A 22,240-nucleotide genomic window follows, 5' to 3' on the forward strand; every position below is an offset into this window, starting at 1 on the left:
AATACACAGCAAGTGAGGTAGGTTTATATTTATTTTGAGCCTAACATAGACATTCCTCGATATAAGTTTACGATATTACGACTCTTCAATGTTCTCCCTTACATTTCTTTATATTTCGAAGAAACGACCAGACACGCCGCTTTTGAGGGCCCCCTGCAGTCACACGATATGATAATGATTTTCACTCGAGTGTTCGATATTTCATTCAGCGCGAACATCTCAGCATTAACTAACAAAGTATATGAGTGCCAGTTAAGGTACTGGCGCAGAAACATGCAGGGAGGGGAGGAGGGGAATAGGCGATATGCATCGTGAATTTAGTTTGCAAAATTTTAGAGATATTTTAAGCCAATTTTGTAATTTTTTCTGGCCTCAGTCCTCTAATCGTTTGTGTCACGTACAGGTAAAATTATAATTTACTTCTAGGTGAATCTTTTCATCCTCTGACTTCCACCGGAAATTTTTAGTTTTCCTGATAAAACGGATTGCACGCCTACGAAAACTATCAATCACGGCAGAAACTGAACCGGAATACTTTCGATTTCCTTAAACGTCTCAGATAACAAGAAACATGATTTTAGTTCATATAATTTATTTCGTTCGATGTTTAGGGGTTTTGTTTTGCCTCGAGCGAGCGAAATCATTTCCACATCGCATTCTAAGGTTCACTCGTGGCCGATTGGAAACATTCAGAACAGAATTCCATTTTCTGCATTTTGATCAGTTCACTTTAGTCACACCTGTCCAGCTATTTTCCATGTGGTGATTATTCGAAGTCCTCCACCACAAAGACAAAAATACTACGTACGACTTGAGATGGGATAAGTAAAACACTGGGGGCCGGAAGAAGTAGGACATTTTTTTTTTTATTAGCCTATGGAGTCCGCAAAAATTTGAACACTGAGATGACGAATATCGTTGTCAATAAGAAAACAGGCCACGCTAAACCACTTAGGTACAGAACTGCACGCAGTAGCAAAAATGGCAGATTTGGCGAAATTTCGTTAAATCGAGTGAATGTTTATGGATTCGACTGTCTATTTATCTTATAATTATTAGCATTTAGTGCGTGTCCAAACAGGTCACGACTTACGAGAACGTTAGACGCACGTTGGTTTGTTCAAAACAAGTGTTGTTTTAGCTAACAACGAACCAAGAACATTCTGTGGAGCAAAAAGGTCACGGAGGTGCACGCATACGTGTAGTGCTTTTGAATATACCTGCCTTTTTGCTGATTTTTGTGACTTTACTCTTTGTAGCATTGGTTGATCGAATAAATGTTCACAACTGTTTTTAATTGTTCTTACTCATTTGCCTGGAACGAACGGTTTATTAGCATATAACGAACGGTTTATTAGCATATAACGAACGGTTCATTAGCATATAACGAACGCACGCCGGGTCAGCTGTCTCGAAAAAGTCCCCATTTGGCTACCGCGGTCAAATCAGCGGACATTCCCAAAACAAAATGGCGGCTAGGAGAGAATGCTTTTCCCGAGAGCAAATATTATTGAACAAGTTTCTGTGGAAAGTGTAGAAATCGTGGAGGGTGAAGGCTTGGAAGTTACTTTCGCGGATGTTTTGGAGAGTTCGATACGTGAATTTAATGTTCTACGGCCTTCCATTCCGTATTTTTTGGATTTAAAGGAGGCAGTTTGTCAGTCGTTAACGAATGTCTACACGAAGATGGAGTCCATGGTATGGATAGGGCTCTAATGTCTTCCATCCCAGCCTGGCCCATGATCTCATCAGAAGTTCTGATGTGGCTAAATAGGATAGGGAGGCGAACGTCCGCAAACCCAAAGGCTTCAAATCGCTGGACCATTGTGGTAAAGCATGACCTCCCTCAAGAAGTATTTGATATAATGATGAAGTCTGTGCAAGGGGCACCTTCAACATTTGGAGTTTCAGTGGAGGAAAGTACAATAAAATACTGCCAAAGAAATCGTATCCTCCGTGATTTTTCGAAGTTTTCTGGCCTCCCTATGAGTGAAGTTGTCAGAAAGCTAAAAAACACATTTTGGGAAACGTAAAGGCTTTAAGGCAGAGGTGCTTGTGAGCAGGGAGAGGCCTTTTGTACCAGCCTTTAATCGCAAGCGAAAGCAGGTAACTCTCGCTTACAATTATGGCTGTTAGAATGAGTTTGGATACAGTTTTCATGGGTAATAACAAATATAAGGCATCAAATTACCTTCTCTTTTTGATTTTATTGTGAAATATACAAACTATTTTTAAGTGTTTTGATACAATTAACTTATAGCTGATGTATTTGGTGTTCAGTCAATTGGACCTGTTATAGCACTTATGTAATCCCTGTTTCCCCAGTTAAAAACTAAATATGTTATAGAGCACCTGGAGCAAGCTGATACAAGTTTCTTTTCTTCTTCTTCTTCGAGAAGTTTTAAGTCTATTACTTTAGGGACAGTGACCAACACAACAGCTGTGGCTACTCTGGTCACTCTGCACACATATACAAACCTGCATGTTATCTACTTGTCATTATTTTCTTCACCTAGTTGTATATGTCATCTTATACTGTATTAATTTGAATATAGTGCAAAATAAACTGGGAACTTGCAACTTGGCTGAAGGAGTCATGTACTGTTAACATTTTGTGATAGAATGTAGCGACACAAATTCACCAATGCTTTCTAATATCAGTCATATTTTAATATTCTAATAACACGCAGTAACTGAAGGCACTAGGAATCTGTTATTTCTGAGACATCCACTTTGTAGGGCAATAGCTATGGTACTGTATTGTTATGCTATCATTGACAGTGAAACTATAGAAACTTTTAATGGCTATTTTTCTGATAGAATACCATTCACATAGAAGATAGAGACTGTAAACCTTAACAAAATTAGTTTTGTGGAGCCTTTCAATTAGGGGTTGAATTGATCACTGCACACAAAACTTTTCAAAGTCTTTTATAATTACATGTATGTGTTCACTGTTTTCATAGCAACAGCACTGTTATATTTATCATTTTCCTTTAAGCAATCACAAGTGTCTTACCGTAAAGTTAAAAGGAAGTCAAAAACAGGCCTGCACAGACTTCCAGTGTGGTTTTTGTGATTGTGTCACGATATCTAAGCCTTCAAATTATAGTTTTTCTCTTACAGGCATGTCTTTTAGAGATTTACCCCTTTCGTAAGATATGATCAGTGCTTTATAAAGGTCATTTGTGTCTTGCAATAAATCACAGCAAAATATCATAAATTAATATATTTCCCTTCATTTGTTATACAACTGATTTACTTATTAAAATGCTGAGTTTTAAGTGAATTAAAAAAGGAAACAACAGTTAATTACAATAACTGCATGCTCTAAAAGCACTCTTGGTGACTTCATTTATCAATTCATGTACCTAACTTAACCTTTGATTGATTGTATTAACACTCTCTGAAACTAGGATAATCCTGCAGCAATTTTTTCTTTCACACTTTTGTGAAACAGTGTCATGAGGTGATCACTACATAAACAGCAGCTCTTATCAGAGGGATCAACTTTATGTAGTCCACAGTAGCAATTGTTACTGTCATTAACAACTCTTTGAGGAATGTAAAAATTTTTACTAGGAGTGCAAGAACAAGGTTCATGATGCTATTCAGGTAACCAAACCAACATAATAAATTCATGCCTGAAAATTTCAGCTCATCGATGTTGGTATGTCGTGTTTGCACTTAACTTCTGTAAAGCTATATGTTTGGCTTCTCTGCCCTCCATTGTTACGGTTAAAAGACCTTAGTTGACCATATTTATCATGGACCTGCCTGGCATGAGCAGGCACAACATGGCCAATGGTCCAGATAGTGGGATTTACTGAGGTGGGTAACAGTAGTGCATTGGCACGATAGTACTCTTTTGCCAATTGCTGAAGTTGCTCAAGATGAGTATCTTCCACTTCAAATCGATTGATGATTGGGCACAAATCCTTCAGTCTTACACCAATATAAGCTAGGGAAAGCAAATTCTGTCTTTGTTTTGGACTGTCATTGTCCTGCCTCAAAAATGTCAGCAACCTTGCAGAGTTGTGACAAAACAACCGTTACTCTTTTCCTGTAAAGCGATACTGCAAATCCCCTTGCTTACCCTGTGTTTCGTCAAACCATTTACGAGCCTTTTTAGCTAGGCGACCAGCCTTCAGTTCACATTTAAGTGCAGTGACCAGTCTCTCCAAAGAGGTATCCTTTGGAGCCTCTGCAAATGTTTTGCATGTTGATGGTATGTAGGACTTACCCACTGCCTCATTCAACAGCACTTTGAAAAAATATCCCCAAGCATTATTTTTGAGGTGAAGAGGCTCTACATGAGCTTTATCAATTAATTTACCCACCAAAGGAATATATTCTCGACGGCTCTTTTGACGAGCTATAAAATCAGTAACCTTGGACCTCTTGTTTTTCGTCGACAAAGGTTTTCCTTCCAGTGAGGCCTTACAGCCTTAGCATCTTTAAGTCTATTGGAATACTGCCAGGGCTTCCATTTACATGAAGGACTGGAGCCAAATGTCCCCCCTAAATCAGTATAGTCTTTTGCACTTACATTTGTAAAAGTTGGAAAAAATGTAGCAGAATTACTAAGCTCTCTACCAAGCATTGCTAACATTTTCATGTCATTAGGAAGCTCTTCAAAATGAAATGACACATGTAAACCATTAATTTCAAATACACATCCCTCTTGACCCCTAATTTGTTTACATTCAAAGTTTATGTACTTTTTCACAACAAGGGAGGTCTCCTCTACATTACCCCCAAAGACTAAAAAATTGTCACTGCTGGATGCCACTGTCTTTCCAACATTAAGAAAGCTGATAAGGAATAAACAAGCAGATTCATTTTTACCAAAAGTGCATCCATCCCCTCCCCCCCAAATGCAACGAGAAACCTACCCTCTGTTTCTCCAAACCATTTTAATGCACCTTTGGGTTTCCCCTGCATGTTCCAATAAAATTTTGCTAATCGGGGCAAATACTCTCTTAAGTCTCTAAAGCACCCATTAATATTCTCATCATCAATGTCTGTAGAGAATTCTTCTTCAATGGAATAGACCTTTCCCACATCAATCCTCTTAATTTCATTTACAAGAGAATTGTAAGTAAGTAGTTTTGGTATAGGGCAGTTTGACAATAAACTTGATAGCTCTCTTACCCCCTCCCCTCCCCTCCCCTCTTAGCATCACTTGACTTCATTGATGATGCTAGCCTCACAGCTTGGTATTTCCTTTACCCCATTACCCCAGATGTATAATAACTAGCTATGCTACGCAATACATTATCTTTTGAACATTCAAATTCTGCCAACTGTTCTTTTTTACATTGCTTGATGATATAATTTGTAACCTTACTGTTAGATAATCACCTAGAACACTGGTTTTGCACTTTTTAGATGTGATGTGGAAGAGACCATCAAGTGCAGGTCTTTTATTGGAAATTGTTTCTCCATGAATCTTCATGGCAGCTTCAAATGTTTCTTTACATCTATGCTGTAGTGTCTTAGGTGAGACAGTGTCAGTTGGTGGACACACATGAGTCACTGTTTACAAAAATGAGACAACTGAATATGCCTTGTTATTTTTTCATAGCTTCTAATTCTGAATTCTCAAATAGAATGGTGTTGTACACTTGAGACAATAGCCACATCTAATACTGTAATCCAGAAAGTATCCTTGCAATATACATATTCAAGATTGCATATTATGTTTAAGTTATCATCGCAGCATAAAAATAAGAGAATTATCCAGTATCATAAAGAATACCCTGACCTCTCTTGTTCCCTCCTATAATTATTATTTTCAAACAAACATGACATAACAACATATCTTTATTTCTCCTTCTGGGGTGTGAGCTTCTTTTTGTTGACTCTCAGTCTGAAAATATTCCCTAAGCTTAAAAGTCTCCACATTTTACAACTTTAATCTGTTAATAAAATGTCTCAAAAACATTACTGTCAAAACTTGCAGAGCTAAAAGATTCTGTGTTTATGCATGTAGATATATGCTAATTATATTACAACAATCTTAAATTGCATGCAGTACTGTGCATTTTCCTTTTAAATTTGGTAATTTTGGTTTGCTTGGGCTTCAACAACAAAAATAAGCACGAAACAGTGTTTACCAGATCAAAACCTGATTTCTCCTCACCTGCACGACTATTCGTATTATGATTGTCTTGGAAGAATTTCTTTTTGGTTTATGTTACAAAGTGAGGCCCATGTGTTTTAATAAAGAGCTGATAAGGGACTAAACAGTGAAACATATAGACTAAATAATCAACGATAGATTTCAAAGACTACCCTTATAATAAGTTAGGGAAATCATACAGTAGCGAGAACGGATTCTAGTGGTATTAATTTCATTTCAACAGAAGGCCGTCATTCTTAAATTCGGCCCCGTGTTTACCTTATCATCCAGTCTCTAAGCTTTTCGCTGGAGTGTTTTCACCTCTTTCGAAAGCTGAGAAAGGCTGGCTTTCTCTCTGGCGAACTCATCCTGCAAGCTTTTCCTTGCCTTGTTGTATTGCCCAACAGCAAAGCGGTTATATTGCTTTCGCCTGAGAGGCATATCACTGGTGTTGAAGGTTCGAAAAGTAAGTCTTGATCATTTCAGTACCGGTCTGTTCATACTCAAGTGTGACACAAACCACTCATAAAAAAGCAATATTTCTGAAAAAGTAAAACGAAATCCCCAAAACGAAAAACATACGTTTCTAACCGAAGGTTTGTAGTTTCCATTTTTGCAACACTTGATGTTATGTTCAGAAGAACGAAAAAGCCTTTTGAAGCTGAAGTTAGCCATTTTTAGAGCAGTTCCTCACGGCTCCATGATAAGGCAAAAGCGAAGAAGAAGGAAAATTCACATATTTAACTTTTGCCGTTGAATTTGGTATCAAAATAAAGCTTGCTCTTCTTATTTTTGCAGGATAATGCTTTCCCAAACAGCAACGCGAGCATTATATATACCATTCCAAACTAGTCTCCAGGGCCATAACTTATGACAACGGCCATATCGCCATCTTTGGCGACATGGCGTGACCAAAAATTGCCGACAGCTGACCCGGCGTGACGGGTTATACGAATTGGCTCTATTACGCGCGACTTGCAAGTTAGTTTCATTATCAGTTACATGAATCATGCATGTTCGTCTGAGTCGTTATCAGCTAAGACGGCGGGTGTTGTGTTTAAAGCATTGCTTGTCTGTTTAACAACTTCACAAAGCTAAGCGCCTCCCGAATAGCTACCAGAATAGTTAACCATCTCTTCCGGTAGCTGAACTGTGTTGCTTTTGACTTGCTGAAATATCTTTGATCCTCTACCGTAACAGATTAAATTGCAACAGATAATGAAAAATATGGTATAATGCAAACAGATCATTGAAAGATCTCATACGTTCGACTTTTAGGCGTTTCGTTGTCAGTTTTGGCGAGCGAAGTTGTTGCCACACCACACATACCGTACCTTAATTGTGTGTTTGCGTGTTTTAATTGCAAACCTAACAACCATGCACCTCAAGTAAATCACACAAGTTTACCTACCTATCCTACTGTGATTCCATAGAATTCTTCCCCGAACGGACCAAAGGGTTGAGTAAGAGTTCAGAAAAAACAAGAGTGAATATAGTCCTATACGAAACAAGAAATTTGTGGATTCGCGGAGGTTAGCAGATCACCCGCCTTTCTGCGTCATATACCCAATAGCATGATAATCGCCTCCGTTATCCGAGAATAGAGAGGTCAAAAAGTCATTCTTGTGACCAGAGATCTTTTGTTTACTCAATATTTAACGATTGCGAAACCGAAAGGGGTTTTTCCCCTTTTTGCATACTTGCACGCAAAGTTGCATACTTGCACGCTAAACTTAATTAGAAGCCAGCATGATATTTTTGGTTTTCACGTGACGCCAGAATATTAAAAAAATAAGGAATTATTAATCCTTCTAGATTTTAGTTAGATTAGTCATTAGAACAGATAAAGACTATCTTTTTATCATTTTTAGTTAGATAGGGTTTTTCGTCACGCTAGAAAGCGAGGTTAAACTTCAAAGCTTTTGCTTGACACTATGGGCCTGATTACATGAGCCGGGCTGGCCCTGTTAGCCGGGCTGATTTCTTTTGTTTTGGTGTTCGCCAAGGCGTGAAAACAAAAGAAATCAGCCCGGCTAACCGGGCCAGCTCGGCTCATGTAATCAGGCCCTATGTTAAAATGGCAGCCGAGAAAGCTGTCACCGAGGTTAAAAAAGTATCTTGTCAATTGGGATTTCGCAGTCTGAACATTCCTGACCTTGTAGGAGAATGATTACTCATGTAAATGTTTATGAGCGCTTTAAGACAACTACGAATATCTCCCCCGCAAAACATCGCACAGACCTGAATCCTTGCGAGACTGTTTGAATAATCACCTTTTGTCTCTTTGATTCTCGAATTTATTTAGTGAATAGTTTTGATGATAGTGCGACAGCGAAAACTGGCAATCTGGGAAAGTCTCATCGCTTACATGGGGCACCAATTGTACAAAAATTATCTGGAATGATAACATTCAGATTATTTCTAAATCTTACTTTTTCCATTTTATATAAGCTATGACACATTTCATTTTATTGCAAGAAACATAATTTGTCAGTTATCACTTCTTTTATTAAAGCTAAAACTGCTCTCCACAGGTTTTTTCAAACTATTGAACAGCCTATTCAGGAGCCCATTGCCCACTCAGCCTGTTTCACATTTTTTAAATTACGAATTCCCAGGAACTTCATCATTTGAAATTTAAGGCCTTTTTTAGTCCGTGGTTTAATATAAAATTCTCGAAAATATTATCAATAATCTGGATATTATGATTCCAAATAATTTTTGAACAGTTGTAGGTTGGTGTCCCTTACGCTTACGAAGTTTCTCAGGTATAAGACCGTTAACATTTAAACACCCTAGCACCCTCTCTTATATATAAATATCGGTGTCGAAGAGTTTCCAGCAATCTGATTGGTCGAGCGGTTCCTTATATGACGCTTATTTGAAGTCATTCTTGTGACGACAGATCTTTTGTTTTCTTTATCTTTAATAATTGCGAGACCGAAAGGGGTTTTTCCCGACCAGTTACAAGCCCTTCTTTTTTCCAGCCATCCTTTCTCTATCAGTAGCAAACCAGCACGGAGAAACTTATACGCCCGCGTGATATTTGATAAAGTCCCATCGCTTGTATGGGGCACCAACTGTAGAGATATTCAGATACAATGAAATATATGAAGTTCATATATTTTGAACTGCGGTATTAGATACGTATGATGCACGATCCTCGCAGTAGATAGCGCTATTTAAGCAATAGCGAAAATCAGACCAGAAAAAATCAGGCTTGTACGGGATTCGAACCACTGACCTCTGCGAAACTAGTGCAGCGCTCTACCAATTGAGCTAACAAGCCAACTGGGAGCAGGCCGTTGAGTTGATTCGTAATAAACCCGTGAAAGTGATAAATCAGATACAATGAAATATATGAAGTTCATATATTTTGAACTGCGGTATTAGATACGTATGATGCACGATCCTCGCAGTAGATAGCGCTATTTAAGCAATAGCGAAAATCAGACCTGAAAAAAATCAGGCCTGTACGGGATTCGAACCACTGACCTCTGCGATACTAGTGCAGCGCTCTACCAATTGAGCTAACAAGCCAACTGGGAGCAGGCCGTTAAGTTGATTCGTAATAAACCCGTGAAAGTGATAAATCAGATACAATGAAATATATGAAGTTCATATATTTTGAACTGCGGTATTAGATACGTATGAACTTCATATATTTCATTGTATCTGATTTATCACTTTCACGGGTTTATTACGAATCAACTTAACGGCCTGCTCCTAGTTGACTTGTTAGCTCAATTGGTAGAGCGCTGCACTAGTATCGCAGAGGTCAGTGGTGCGAATCCCGTACAGGCCTGATTTTTTTCAGGTCTGCTTTTCGCTATTGCTTAAATAGCGCTATCTACTGCGAGGATCGTGCATCATACGTGTAGAGATATTATTTGGAAAAATTACATCAAGATTATTTATAAATATTACTTACTTCCTCCATTTTATATAAACTATAACAGATTTCACTAATATATAAGTTATCGCTTCTTTTGTTAAAGCTAGAACTTCTATCCACAGATTTTTTCAAACAGATGTTTTTGACCAGCCTCAGGATCCTACTACCCCCTTGCCAGTTTCACATTCCGTTTTAAATCACCAATTCTCAGTTACTCCATCGTTTAAAATTCAAGGCCTTTTTTAGTCCACGGTTTTATATAAAATTTTCTAAAATATTACTAATAATCTGGACATAGTGACTATCCATTCCGTGCAAAAGGCGAGGAATATCGGCACTATGTTCGACAGCCATTTTTGCTTTAAGGATCATATTACTGACATTTGCAAATGTACATTTTATCATTTGCGAAATATTAGCTATATCAGGAAATATCTTTCAGCGACCATTACGGAATTGCTGGTTCATATGTTTGTATCTTCGAAGCTGGATTACTGTAATTCCCTTTTGTATGGCCTACCAGCCTACACTATAAAAAAGCTACAACACGTCCAGAATGCCGCGGCGCGCCTCGTCACACTTACAAAAAAGCATGATCACATTACGCCTGTTCTTTTCAATCTTCATTGGCTTCCCGTTAATCAACGTATCATTTTAAGATTTTACTTATAACCTACAAGGCACTTAACAACTTGGCACCGTCGTACATTTGTGATTTGCTTACATCTTATACCCCATCGCGTCAACTACGCTCATCATCCAAGCACCTTCTGGTTTCTCCATCCTAGAACTTGAAAACATATGGCGCAAGATCCTTCTCTGTAGCAGCACCATCATTGTGGAATGCTTTGCCAAATGAAATTAGAAATGCTCAGTCTGTGTCTGTTTTTAAACGTAGATTAAAAACTTTTCTTTTTAGAAAAGCCTTTAATAATTAATATTAGCTGTCTTAAGTGTTAATGTTAAAGTTTTTGTAGGCGCCTTTGAACAGTAGGATACTGGCGCGGTATAAATCTATTATTATTATTATTGTTATTATTATTAAATAATTTTTGAACAGTTGTACATTGGTTTCCCCTCACTTATGAACTTTCTCAGATATAGCACCGTTAACGTGTAAACACCGCAGTCTCCTCTCCCCAAAATATGTTCCTCTATAAATATCCATCTCATACGACTCCCCTCCCCCTCCGTCTCATACGACTCCCCTCCCCCCCTGCACCGGACTCTCACTTGACTTACTGAGTGGATACAGGCGGTGTGCGCACTCTGATTGCGTTGCATCATGGTCGTAAAACAAAAATTGAGTCGTTTGCATCTTGACGCGTTGGTGTGGATATAAGTACATTTGCAACACAGTCAGTCATGGTCACAACAATGAAAGGATTGAGAAATGGACTTTTTTTAAATTTGTCATAAAAAAAAACAGGAAATATTAACCCTTTCACTCCCGAGATCTCATACAAGAAATTCGCCTGAAAAATTCAATTGACTGTTCATTTTTAATGGCAAAGCGAGAGACTACTGAAAATTGCACGTTTTAAAACACGTTAAACATTAGTTATTTGATCATGATAATGAAATATTTATCACGTTGAAAGTGAAAGCCGAATGTTCTGGACGTCGGCAATAGATAACATCGGGTGAAGTAGACCCGAATGATTAGCATTTTCCGATCATCGTAGTGACGTCATCTCCCGACCGCACTGTAAACTTCGGAATTTAACATGGCGGCGTAAGGGTGAAACCAGTATGTTGCGGGCGATTGTAGGCTGTAAGCTCAGACCAGGCCACTCATCGTTTTGGTTTAAGTTTGTAGACTAATAAGCAGTTCGCGGGACAAGCAGATGGATGTTTCCGGAGGAACTCACGAGCCGACCCATTCTCGAGCACCCGGTTCTCTCAGAGGAAATGGCCTCATCCCGGAGAAAGAAATTTCCCTTGTTGGGCTCAGGCCACTTCAAAATACATTCTTAGCATTCTCGTTGTCAAACATTACCAGATTTCATTTCGGTCGTTCTATCAACAGGAGCTATTCCTCCTTTGTTTTATCCAGCGTGTGTTTTATCGACGGTGGCTTATTTACATAATTTCAAATGAGCAGAAAGCGGCTTAAGCCGTTATCTTTCGACGCTACTTTTGTAGACAAAAGTGGAAAGAAATCGAGGAAAACTTTTTCGCTAACGGCGGAATCCACGCTTCGTACCCCACGAACCTGTTCAGTTGAAAATGAACAACCTGAGATCGTCGAACCTTTCTCGTTTGAGGAGTTTAGTGAGAACGGTTCTGGTCTATCTTCGTACGAGAAAAGACATATCGCCAACATCCAGAAATGGGACAACATAAGAAGACAGTTGTTTGATTCTTATGTGGAGGAATGCTGTTTTCCGACTGACACAACTTGTGTTTACTGCCTCCAAGAACCAGCAACACTGCGATGTCAATATTGTGGCCCCAAGCAGTATTTCTGCCTTGAATGTGCTAATATTTTGCACAGTGTGAGGAACCATTTTCATGTTTTGGAAAAATGGAAGGTGAGGTTCGAAATGTAATAAGTGGATTGAGTTTGTTGGTTCTCTACTCTGCTCCGAGAGGTTTTCTCCGGGTACTCCAGTTTTCCCCTCTCCTCAAAAACCATCATCATTTGAATTTATTTAATTTAGAGTTTATATGCATTTACACACGACCCCACAAGCTGTTCAGCTTTAAACATTATCGTGCCTAAATAAAGATGTTTTTATAGTAAACGAACTGGATGATCTTTTTCCGGATTGTTTCCTAAGGGAGCGAGTCATAGCCCGTGACCAGGGGTCCTTTAGGATTTTCTCTTCACTCTAGGTATCCAACACCTTTCCCAAAATCCTTTCTGTTCCCAGTAACGTCGTCTTCTGAAGTAACGGAATACTAATTTTGACGTTCAATTTTCCCAACCACTTGTCCAAGTTTTTTGTTACACTTCCCAATGATCCTACAACAATTGGTACCACCTGCACAGTTCTCATGTTCTACATTCTTACAATTTCTCTTTTAATTATTATTATTATTATTATTATTATTAGTATTATTATTATTATTATTATTACTATGATTATTTGCATGTTCTCAAATATTCAAAATGGGGGACGATCGAACTGCTTTGGGACCAACTTTTGTTTGACATTATTATTCTAGCCCCTTTTTTGTAAGCTGATCTATTGCATATCAGTTATTAAGGAATATATGAATAAAGTAGTTAAAAAATAACAAAAGTTTTAATTTTCATCCAAATAAAAATTATACGAATATAAACCTGGTGTAATTATCAAACAAGATCTGCTGCAAAGAAAAACTTGTATCTTCCAAAAGCAAAAACAAATTATGGCAAATTCATTATCAAATTCATAGGCACAAAAATATGGAACTCAGTAGAGAAACTATTACAAACTGTTTCTTTGCTAAAAATGTTTAAAGCTTGTATCAAGGAAAAAATCCTGGATTCTTATTGATTATGTTTTTTTCAACTATCAGAGATTTGCCATAATTGTGTAGTTTTTGTGTCTGTGTTGTTTCTGTGTTGTGCGAGTATGCTCATGTCATGTTAGTGCAATACTCCTTTCATATTCTTTTTGTACCTTTAATTAATAAATAGGTAAAGGTCCTAACACCTCATTAGCTCTTTTAGTTATTAGTTAGGCCTCTACCTGAATGTAATTATTTAATTGTAATCCATTCTTTGTAAATATGTACTTATGACTCATTCAAGGTGTTGTTGTTGTTGTTGTGTAACATAGAGTATATTGTCAATTCAGCTGTCATGCTGTCTGTAGTGCAATGAATCAAAATATTCATTGTACCCCTTTTCGTGTAGTTCTTATAAACCGAGCGGGAGGTCTGTACGGGAGAATCTTGACCAAGATCACCAGTACAGACCGAATACAGTGAGGTCTGTACCAGTGACCAAGGTCAAGATTCTCCCATACAGACTGACGTAGCTCAGTTAATAAGATGTTTATTACATGGCTGTGTCTTATATGCCGTTTTTTTATATACTTTTTACCTGTTTTTCTTAGACTGGTGTAGATGCTGGTCTAGATGGGAAAATCTAGACCGCTTTCAACATTGATTTCAGCCAATTGATCAAATTTGTGAATTTGGTAGTTCTCGGTCTTCGTGAGACACAGCCATATAATAATTACTATTTATTAATATATTGCTGGTGTCTCATCTAAAAGTAAGTAATGTTATTGTATATTTTAATTAATTTCAGGAGGGGATGTTCACCCCTTATATGGTCAACGGATTACCATTAGGTTTCCAATGCAACTGTGGATCTGCCGAAGCAAGAGACATTGTGTGTATTGATGAGCACGGTATGATAATTTTTAGCTTTGCACATAATAATCTGTAATTGAAGAAACTAAAAGGTACTTTATTAACTAAAGATAAGGTAGTCATGTGCTCTTGTCCTGGTCTGCTGATTAGTATAGATATATGCAACACTGATGATGACCATATCATCTTCATATATGTTGCATTCCATAGATTAAGCAGCACATTATTTTTTTGATTATAATAGAATCTTTTTGGAATTCATTTTGAAATAAATAACATCCCTTTCAAGTTTTCATTCAGTTATCATTTTATTTTTAATTGTAGGCAATCAGTATTCAAAAAACGTTTGGTTTTGTAACTGCTATCACCCAACCACAACACTAATAAAGAACAACTTGTGGCCAGCATCTCCTGATAAACCTGCCACAGCCTTCACATTTTATTTAATGGATCTGATGGAAACAGTGTTCTTGCACTGCAAAGTTTCCCTCAGAGAATTTTGTGAAGCCGTTGAACTGTTAAGGCCCTCGTTACAACCAAGAATGGTAAGAGCAGTAAATGCACTGCCTAATTATCCAGTAGTTTTTCATGTTGATGAAACCTTTCATCATGTGCATTATGATCCCACGAATACATGCGCATTGCATGTTGTACATTATTTTAATCACTCCCTAGCTAGAAGATGAGGAAATTCCTGCCAAAGAAAAGATGTTTCTTAAAGAAACAACATAATGGCTATTTATTAAGTGTAATTTATTTTAAGCATGAAGTGAATTCTAACAAGACTTGTATTGTATACTATATCTAAGGCTATGAGGCTAGCATCAAACAAGTACTCTCTCAAATTATAGCTAATATACATGGATGAATAAATTTTGAACTCATTGAAATTTTAAAGTTTTTTGTTATCACAGGTTTTTTCAATATATCAACTCCTAAATCAAGCATCTTTTGAAGAGTACAGGTAATTAATTGCATACTAATTTTTATTATGAAATATGGTACCATGTAGTCATGACTACCAATATTTTCTTATCATGTACCCATATAGCCATAGTCATGGCTACCCAATACTACATGGGTAGTCATAGCTAGCCCTATTATACATGACTAGCATGATACCCCAATGTATTATACATGGCTACCAATATTATTTTCTTATCGTTATGAAAATACAATCTTGTACATGTACATGTAGGTACTTCAAGTATCAAATTAAGAAAATGACTCAGTGCTTCCCAGACCTGTGGAATGGTACAGTTTGTCCGCTTTGTCCAAAGGTATTTAATAAATAATCTTCCTTTATTCACGATATTTTACATGTACACTTGATTGCAGAGACCTTGAATTGTACGCTCTGTACATATACCTAATTTATTCAGTATATTTAATGATATTCAAAACAGAAAACTCCCTTTACAGATTAGGAAACAGTGTTTAAAGTGCTTTTGATTTAATTATTTAAATGTATAAAAGGTATATGTTGCAGGTAATTTTTTTTCTAAGGCAAATTTAATTTTTCCCTATGTACAATTTTTTAACCTGGGTAATTTTGCACCACAATATTGTTTTCACTTGCAGGAAAATGGAATTTTGATAGATAGCATGGATGCATGCTTTGGTCTTTCCAGGAAGAAATGCCAGGGACTGAAATCAATAGGAGTTCCAAAACATGGACAGCTGATGTTTGCAGACCAAGATGATGTTGACAATTTTGTAAATGGCTACTGTGAACGTGCTTCTGAGGTTTCAAAGGTTTGTTAATAAAGAAAAATCAAGCCACATCACATTGGAAACAGTAGCCTAAAAATGTCCTGTGCAAATATCTTAATTTTACTAGTAGCTATTCCTTTCCAATAACAAGGAGCTATCTGATTACCTCATTGTGATGGTCAGTGATAATTATTTGGGAGCCTTCTCTCACCACACCAGTGGCACATACAAATTTATAAACTTATGTAGACACAAATGAAGCCATGCCAAATATTAATTATTGATTTTTTTTTTGGTTGGTTGTTGGCAATATATTTCTATATTCCAGTATACATGTAGAGGCACTTTAAAACCCAATTAATTTTTTTTAGGACTGCAGCTCATTTTATGCTGGTGAACTTGCAGCTCCATTAGATCAAAAGGAAAGAATAAACTTTTTGATGAGAAAGGAGTCTTTGGTTGTGTCTGCAGACATGACTTCCCCAAAGGATTTCATAGCATCAAACATGGTGAAAGGTGCATTTCAGTAATTAATAATTATTATGTAATAGGAATGGACAAATGCATTGGCTATCTAGCTGTTATCCTTGAAGTGTTGTCATTACTCTTATTATCTCGATCTCTTTTTAAAAATCAATAATTATTATTTATTGATGAAAGTACTTGCAAAGAGTTAGATGTACTTTTTGAAGTTGTAATAAATTTATATTTATGGCAGAGTTTAGTTTTTTATTGTGCTTGTGTTCTCACTTATTGTCTTTTTAGAGTATTTATAACATAGCGCATGTGCTTGCTCTGTGTAAGTGTTATTGAGCTGCTATGAACAAAATGTCCCACTGATGCATGCCGGTGACGTCAAATGCCTCGGGACAATTTGTTTTTCTTGCAGGGGACTTATGCATTTTTCATTAAAAACCGGGAAAAACTTCGGTAAAAAACTAGACATGGCAACAAGTGAACAAGATAATGAAGATCTACCTACCTTTTTTTTGAGAAAGAACCCAGAGGAAGGGGAAGACAATCAATGCTGATTTCATCTCGTTCCTCAACTCTAGCTTCATTTCCACGCATGAATGCACTTGTCAGTTTTTAACCAATCCGAGACGAGATCATTGAAGCGTAGCGAAATACTTTCCCAAAACAAAATAAACCACACATTGAGGCATAGGAGAGGGCATTTCTTCCCTTAATTCATAAACTACAGCGAGGAAAATGTTATAAAACAATTGGTTCATGTGTCAGCTGCGTATTCATGGTGAAGTTGAGCACTTGGGAAGTTTGGAGAGCACTAAAAATGTTAGAGTTGCTCAAGGCACAGCCTCGAGCAACTCTTATACATCTTTCGTGCTCTCCAAACTTCCTGCGCAGTCAAATCTCCATGAATGCATGCTGACGCATGAACCAATTGTTAAATTTAAACCACAACACATATACATCAGTATTGAAAAGGTGTGGCCACCTTCATTTTTTCCACTTTTTCTTCTTTTTTGACCTTTGGATCTTTTGTTTAATTTCAGGATTGGTTATCCACTTTATGAGGTTAAGCGCTTTCTTGACAAGAACAATAAAAGTCTAAAGTTTGTCATGCTCTATGACATTGCATGCATATTGTCTTCACATATGAAGGTAAACGTTGTTATTGTTGTTTTCTAACACTAAATTTAATAGTTATAGTTATCGGAGTGTTTCTTAAGTTCTTTATATCATTTCATTCAGTTTATATTGAAATTATATATTAAGGCTTTTTGGGTGAAGTGTCCAAAGGCAGCTATAATATCTGTGTTTGTAATTACAATATACTAGATAATATAGTGTGCGGTTAGATCACAAACTTTTAAATTTTATGCTTGTGAATATCAACAATAATAACAATAATCTCTGTTTTAGAAAAAGGCACAAGAATTACTGTTCAACCCAACCCAGTTGACCTTGGGTATACCAATTTTTCACTGTTATGGTCACAAAGCTTCATGTCAGGTAACAAAGCATTCTTAATTTTGATTAATGGTAATAATAATAACTTAATTGTTATTGCTATGTATCAAATTAAAATTAACTCTTAATTCTTCAGATCAAGTATTCACCAAGACGTATTGATGGAATTGGTCTCACAGATGGTGAGGGTACTGAGAGGCTTTGGGCTTTCCTTCGTGACTATTCTAGGATAACAAAGGAAATGGCAGCAGATAAAAGAATTGATGTCCTTACTGATGGTCTTTTGCACTACGGAGATCAACTCCGTGAAAAGTTTGGTAAAGCTTGTTTAATCTATAAATGGTCCTTTTTGAGGGTATTTAGTGCTACTTTATAACAAATAAAAAAAGTCAACCTGTAAATGTTATGTGTTCACTTCTTCCTACAGTTTAGTTCAAAACAGCATTAAATGTCCATATGTAACAATGTTTCATTAATTTTTTTTTTTCCCTAGAGGTTTCATGCACAACAGCCTCGTATGTTTCTTCATACTTTTTAAAAGATGTGTATTTTGTTAAAATGAATGATGTATTTTTAGATAGTGTCCATCCATTAATTTATCATTTTAATGGGCAATATCCAAAAATAAATCCTTTGTGGTAACAAAATACACATCTTTTTTCGGAGAGTATGTTTTTGTTTTAACTTTATTTTTAGTGTTTAAGTTCCCCTTTGTCAAGTAGTGTTGTTTCATAATTCATTTGATAGTTAATATTTATCTTTCAATTTGTTTATTACAATTTTTGGAATGTTTTCAATGTTCCACAGGACCTTCGTTGAAAAGAAAGTTTAGACGAAGTAAAGAAATTCTCCAAAACTCAACTGAAAAAATTGATTCCCTGTGCAAGTCTTTGTCAGGCATGTATAATATAGCAAAGTGATATTTATTAATTATACACACTTTTTGTTATAAAATACAACCTAGTGTTGCTATAATTGCACCATAGTCATGTACCCCATCTGCAGGTATAGCTAAAATTCAAGTGTGCACAATATCTTTTAAATTAAGTGGTTATACATATGAAAAATCTCTTAGTATATTAAATATTCAGAGTTTTTCTTGCTGCACAGGATGAAATTAATCCATTGTCCTTATTACACAACAGAACCTGTTACAGAGCAAGATATTGAGATGTGGATTGAGGCAGAAGTGTCCACTGAAAGCAGTGATGAAGGTATTGGAGTTAATCCGTTTTTTCCAGTATGGTGAAATGTTCACTTTGGAGCTCTCACTCAAATCTGTAGATTTGAGTAGATAGCAAAAAGTAGGGAGCAGCATCTCAACAGAAGAACCCAGCTTCTCACGACTGATATGGACATTTCATTCTTTTATCAATCTTTTAAATGTTTTATCATGTGATATGACTGTGGCCATTAATTTTAACCAGTTGATCTCAAATTGGCATGTGTTTTGAAATGGGTTTTTACTAAAATTTAGATTGATTGTGTTAAATAGGTACAGTCATTACTACATAGATCTGAATAGTAGTAACTAAATATACTGTATGTTATTGCATCAAATCATCATGGAATTATTGCAGATATAATAATTTATTATAGTTATTTTATTTTCTATAGAGCTGGAATGGGATGAGAAGTATGTTGAAAGCCTTAGCACTGCAAACGATCTTAAGTAAGTTACAAGGAATTTTGATGATGATAACGATGATAATGATTGTTATTATTTTTTATTATTATTATATTTTCCAATATTATTTCAATTATTAACTTTAATAAATATAAAGTTACTCATTCTCCCCAACTGCCCTTATTTAATACATCACATACATTTTGGCAGTCAAATATGGCACATTTATACCAGAGCCCACAAATGAAATTCAAATCATTCAAGTTACGCATTGGATGATCAAGGATAATCTATACAGTACGAAACTCAAACAAATGACTGAAGTTGATTGGTTCATGGCATGTTTGAGTTTCCATGGGAGGCTTAACAATCAGTAATAACTATCTACTATTCAGGGAAGTGATCACTGCAATAAAATGATGTTGTAGCTGATTAGTGCTGTGTTACAAGTACTTATGATGCAGTATAAACAATGATAAAACTTGACATTATTATTTCTAGGTTTAAATTGCAGTCCAATTCTGAGATTACTGCTCAGGAAGTTGAATCAATAAAGAAACAGTTACAGAGGTTTGTACTGTAAATCTCACAAATAAATCTCTAAAATTCATTCATCCACTACACCTTTGTATAACAAAAAATGTTTATAGGTAGGAAATAAGTGTGAATCAAAATCAAAACAGTAAAATGCAAAAACATTTGACACTGATGTATAAACAAATTATTATGTAATATTAGATTTATTAAATTCTTCAACTGCATACTCATGTGTATGGTATTTAATCCCTTTATGGTTCTTCTAAGGAATCAAATTTTGTGTCAAGGAAAAGTATCTTAAAACGTAATTGCATGCTTGCTTCAGTATTTTTAACTCAGTGCCAGTTGTGATATTTCTTTCTGATATCCTTGTTTGTAATATATTATTTAGGCTTGAGAAGTTGCAAACATCTATTGAGAGACAACAAGGAATTCAAAGGAAGTGGACTGTGGCAAGTTCTTTGTACAAAGAGGTTCATCAGTTGTGATGAAGGTCTCGGACCGAAATGTTTTTTATTAAACTTTTTAGACTTTTTATTGAGTATATGTCTTCCTTCGCTCGAAGTTGTCCGTCCTCGTGTGCCACACTACTCCTCCTACCATTTATCGAGGTTTGGACTGTGAATCCTTTTGGATCCTTCTGGCACGGCGTCACTGTTGGCTCGAGGCCTTTTAACTTGTTATATATATATATATATATATGACACTGCATACTGTTTTGTAAATAACATGGTGCAGTTGGCTCATCAAAACTTTAAAGGCATCTCAATATTTGCAATATACTCTGGCCTAGCTTACTGACTAGTGAGTGATATGTCAGATTTTCCCAGCCAAAATAAATTTTTTCACAAGTCAGATAATTCATTCGTTGTTTAGGTTTTGGCGAAAAATTGTTAGCAAATATACTGTTGCATGCTTCATTGGAGCTCACAAATACTGTAATTGAAACTCTCAAAACTGGTGGCATTGGAAAAGTTCAATTAGATAAATTTTAGATATCTACCTTTCATCATCCACACTTCGATCAGGTTTTGCATTTGCGAAAGCAAATGACAACTAAGCCCAGTTTGATTTTTATCAGAATGCTGTTTGAATTGCACCACAAATGATCCAACTACCTGGTAGTCACCATTTGTGCGCACCACAAGGAAAAACAGAGGTAAAGCATAACGAGTAGTTTTGTATGTGGCATCCAGTAGACGAATGTTGCCATATCTTTTCAGGAGTCTGCACTGCCAGGCACTTTGATGGACAAACAGAAGGGTGCTGGGATCCTGTTCTGTAGTGTGGTCTTCTCCATCTGTTGTGGCTGGAGAGACATCTCCACATGGCTGGAAGTAGATGAAGTCCTCCGGGCTAGATGCTTTCCACTGGATAACTTTTTCTGCCACATTCTCTTGATCAATTTTTGAGAATCTGTGCGTTATGGTAGCTCGTTACATGTGGCTCCTTATGTCACTCAGCTTAGGATAAAACCTACGGTTTCAGGGAGATGGTTGGATTTCATCCTTTGCTGATATTTCATTTTTTATGTAGACAGTCAGGTGTCTCCACATTTCATGGGTGTCTTTCACTCCCTCATTGACAAGCTTTTCAATTTGTCTGATGATCCTGTTATCCACAGGCTGAGATAGGCTGCTCCCCTGGAATGAAATGAGAATAATGTGTGTTGAGATTTTAATTTCTCTTAAGGCATGTTCTGCTTAATTTAAAACAGAGAGAAGTGTCATAGCTCCAACAAGACACCTTATTAAATACCGGAATGAAAGCGTAATTTTTTTTTTCTGGTTAACCAAACATTGATTGGTACTGGCAGTTGCAGGTGTACTTCATACCCTCACCTTCTATTATCTTACCTCCCATAAGATGATGTGCATGGTCAGTCTCAGTAGGAAACTCTATGTAAATTCTCTGCTCAGACCTCACATTTGCTTTTGCCATATCATCTCTCAATCGTTTTGATGCTTTTGATCTTTCATGTTTTGTATCTTTTTCAATCTGCAGTGAGTTGTAAATTTTAATATTAAATACTGAGAAAGAACATTTTTAGTGTATTTAACAAATGGTAAACACCTCAGCGTACACTATTGAGTTATGG

At 36.5% G+C, this 22,240-nt stretch overlaps 3 protein-coding genes, 1 long non-coding RNA gene and 2 pseudogenes across 24 annotated transcripts in view; 2 read left to right on the forward strand and 4 right to left on the reverse strand.

The window, feature by feature from the left end:
- The window catches only part of LOC111347463 (uncharacterized), a 35,206-nt gene extending 27,455 nt beyond the window's left edge, over nucleotides 1–7,751 (reverse strand). For 2 of the 3 annotated variants that reach the window (XR_015991970.1, XM_088734149.1), the window contains exon 1: nucleotides 7,536–7,751. The gene's annotated coding sequence lies outside the window, so the exon portion shown is untranslated. Of the gene's footprint in view, nucleotides 1–5,808; nucleotides 7,313–7,535 lie in introns of those variants that run through there. The other variant, XR_015991969.1, reaches the window with a different exon arrangement.
- On the forward strand, nucleotides 1–22,183 carry LOC148722890 (uncharacterized). 15 transcript variants are annotated; one of them, XR_015991973.1, is made up of 10 exons: nucleotides 1–17; nucleotides 12,076–12,553; nucleotides 14,266–14,368; nucleotides 14,655–14,875; nucleotides 15,245–15,294; nucleotides 15,529–15,610; nucleotides 15,912–16,085; nucleotides 16,415–16,559; nucleotides 17,561–17,669; nucleotides 17,931–18,020. XR_015991973.1 is itself a non-coding variant. In XM_088734155.1 (10 exons), exons 1-9 carry the CDS (start codon nucleotides 16,051–16,053, stop codon nucleotides 20,628–20,630), a joined length of 813 nt encoding a protein of 270 aa, XP_088590281.1. In that variant the 5' UTR covers nucleotides 15,918–16,050; the 3' UTR covers nucleotides 20,631–20,635; nucleotides 21,224–22,183. The 15 variants fall into 15 exon arrangements, 8 of the variants coding, with proteins under 8 accessions (XP_088590288.1, XP_088590281.1, XP_088590282.1 ...); XR_015991972.1 differs by having other exon boundaries at nucleotides 3–17; nucleotides 12,049–12,553; XM_088734155.1 differs by lacking the exons at nucleotides 1–17; nucleotides 12,076–12,553; nucleotides 14,266–14,368; ... (2 more) ...; nucleotides 15,529–15,610; nucleotides 16,415–16,559 and adding exons at nucleotides 18,115–18,295; nucleotides 18,786–18,875; nucleotides 19,124–19,192; ... (2 more) ...; nucleotides 20,534–20,635; nucleotides 21,224–22,183 and having other exon boundaries at nucleotides 15,918–16,085.
- LOC111338478 (tolloid-like protein 1) overlaps nucleotides 1–22,240 on the reverse strand; it is a 104,245-nt gene that overhangs the window by 41,408 nt on the left and 40,597 nt on the right. The gene's annotated exons all lie outside the window — the stretch shown is intronic.
- On the forward strand, nucleotides 1,469–2,584 carry LOC148722891 (uncharacterized; annotated as a pseudogene).
- Nucleotides 2,775–6,565, reverse strand: LOC111347465 (uncharacterized; annotated as a pseudogene).
- LOC148722892 (uncharacterized) overlaps nucleotides 20,199–22,240 on the reverse strand; it is an 11,865-nt gene continuing 9,823 nt past the window's right edge. For 3 of the 5 annotated variants that reach the window (XR_015991980.1, XR_015991979.1, XR_015991981.1), the window contains one exon: nucleotides 20,199–21,785. This is a non-coding gene — a long non-coding RNA (uncharacterized LOC148722892). Of the gene's footprint in view, nucleotides 21,786–21,998; nucleotides 22,141–22,240 lie in introns of all 5 variants that reach the window. The other 2 variants (XR_015991982.1, XR_015991978.1) reach the window with 1 other exon arrangement.

Source organism: Stylophora pistillata, chromosome 9, assembly GCF_964205215.1.
Source record: "Stylophora pistillata chromosome 9, jaStyPist1.2, whole genome shotgun sequence".
In the NCBI taxonomy this organism is placed as follows: Eukaryota; Metazoa; Cnidaria; class Anthozoa; order Scleractinia; family Pocilloporidae; genus Stylophora; species Stylophora pistillata.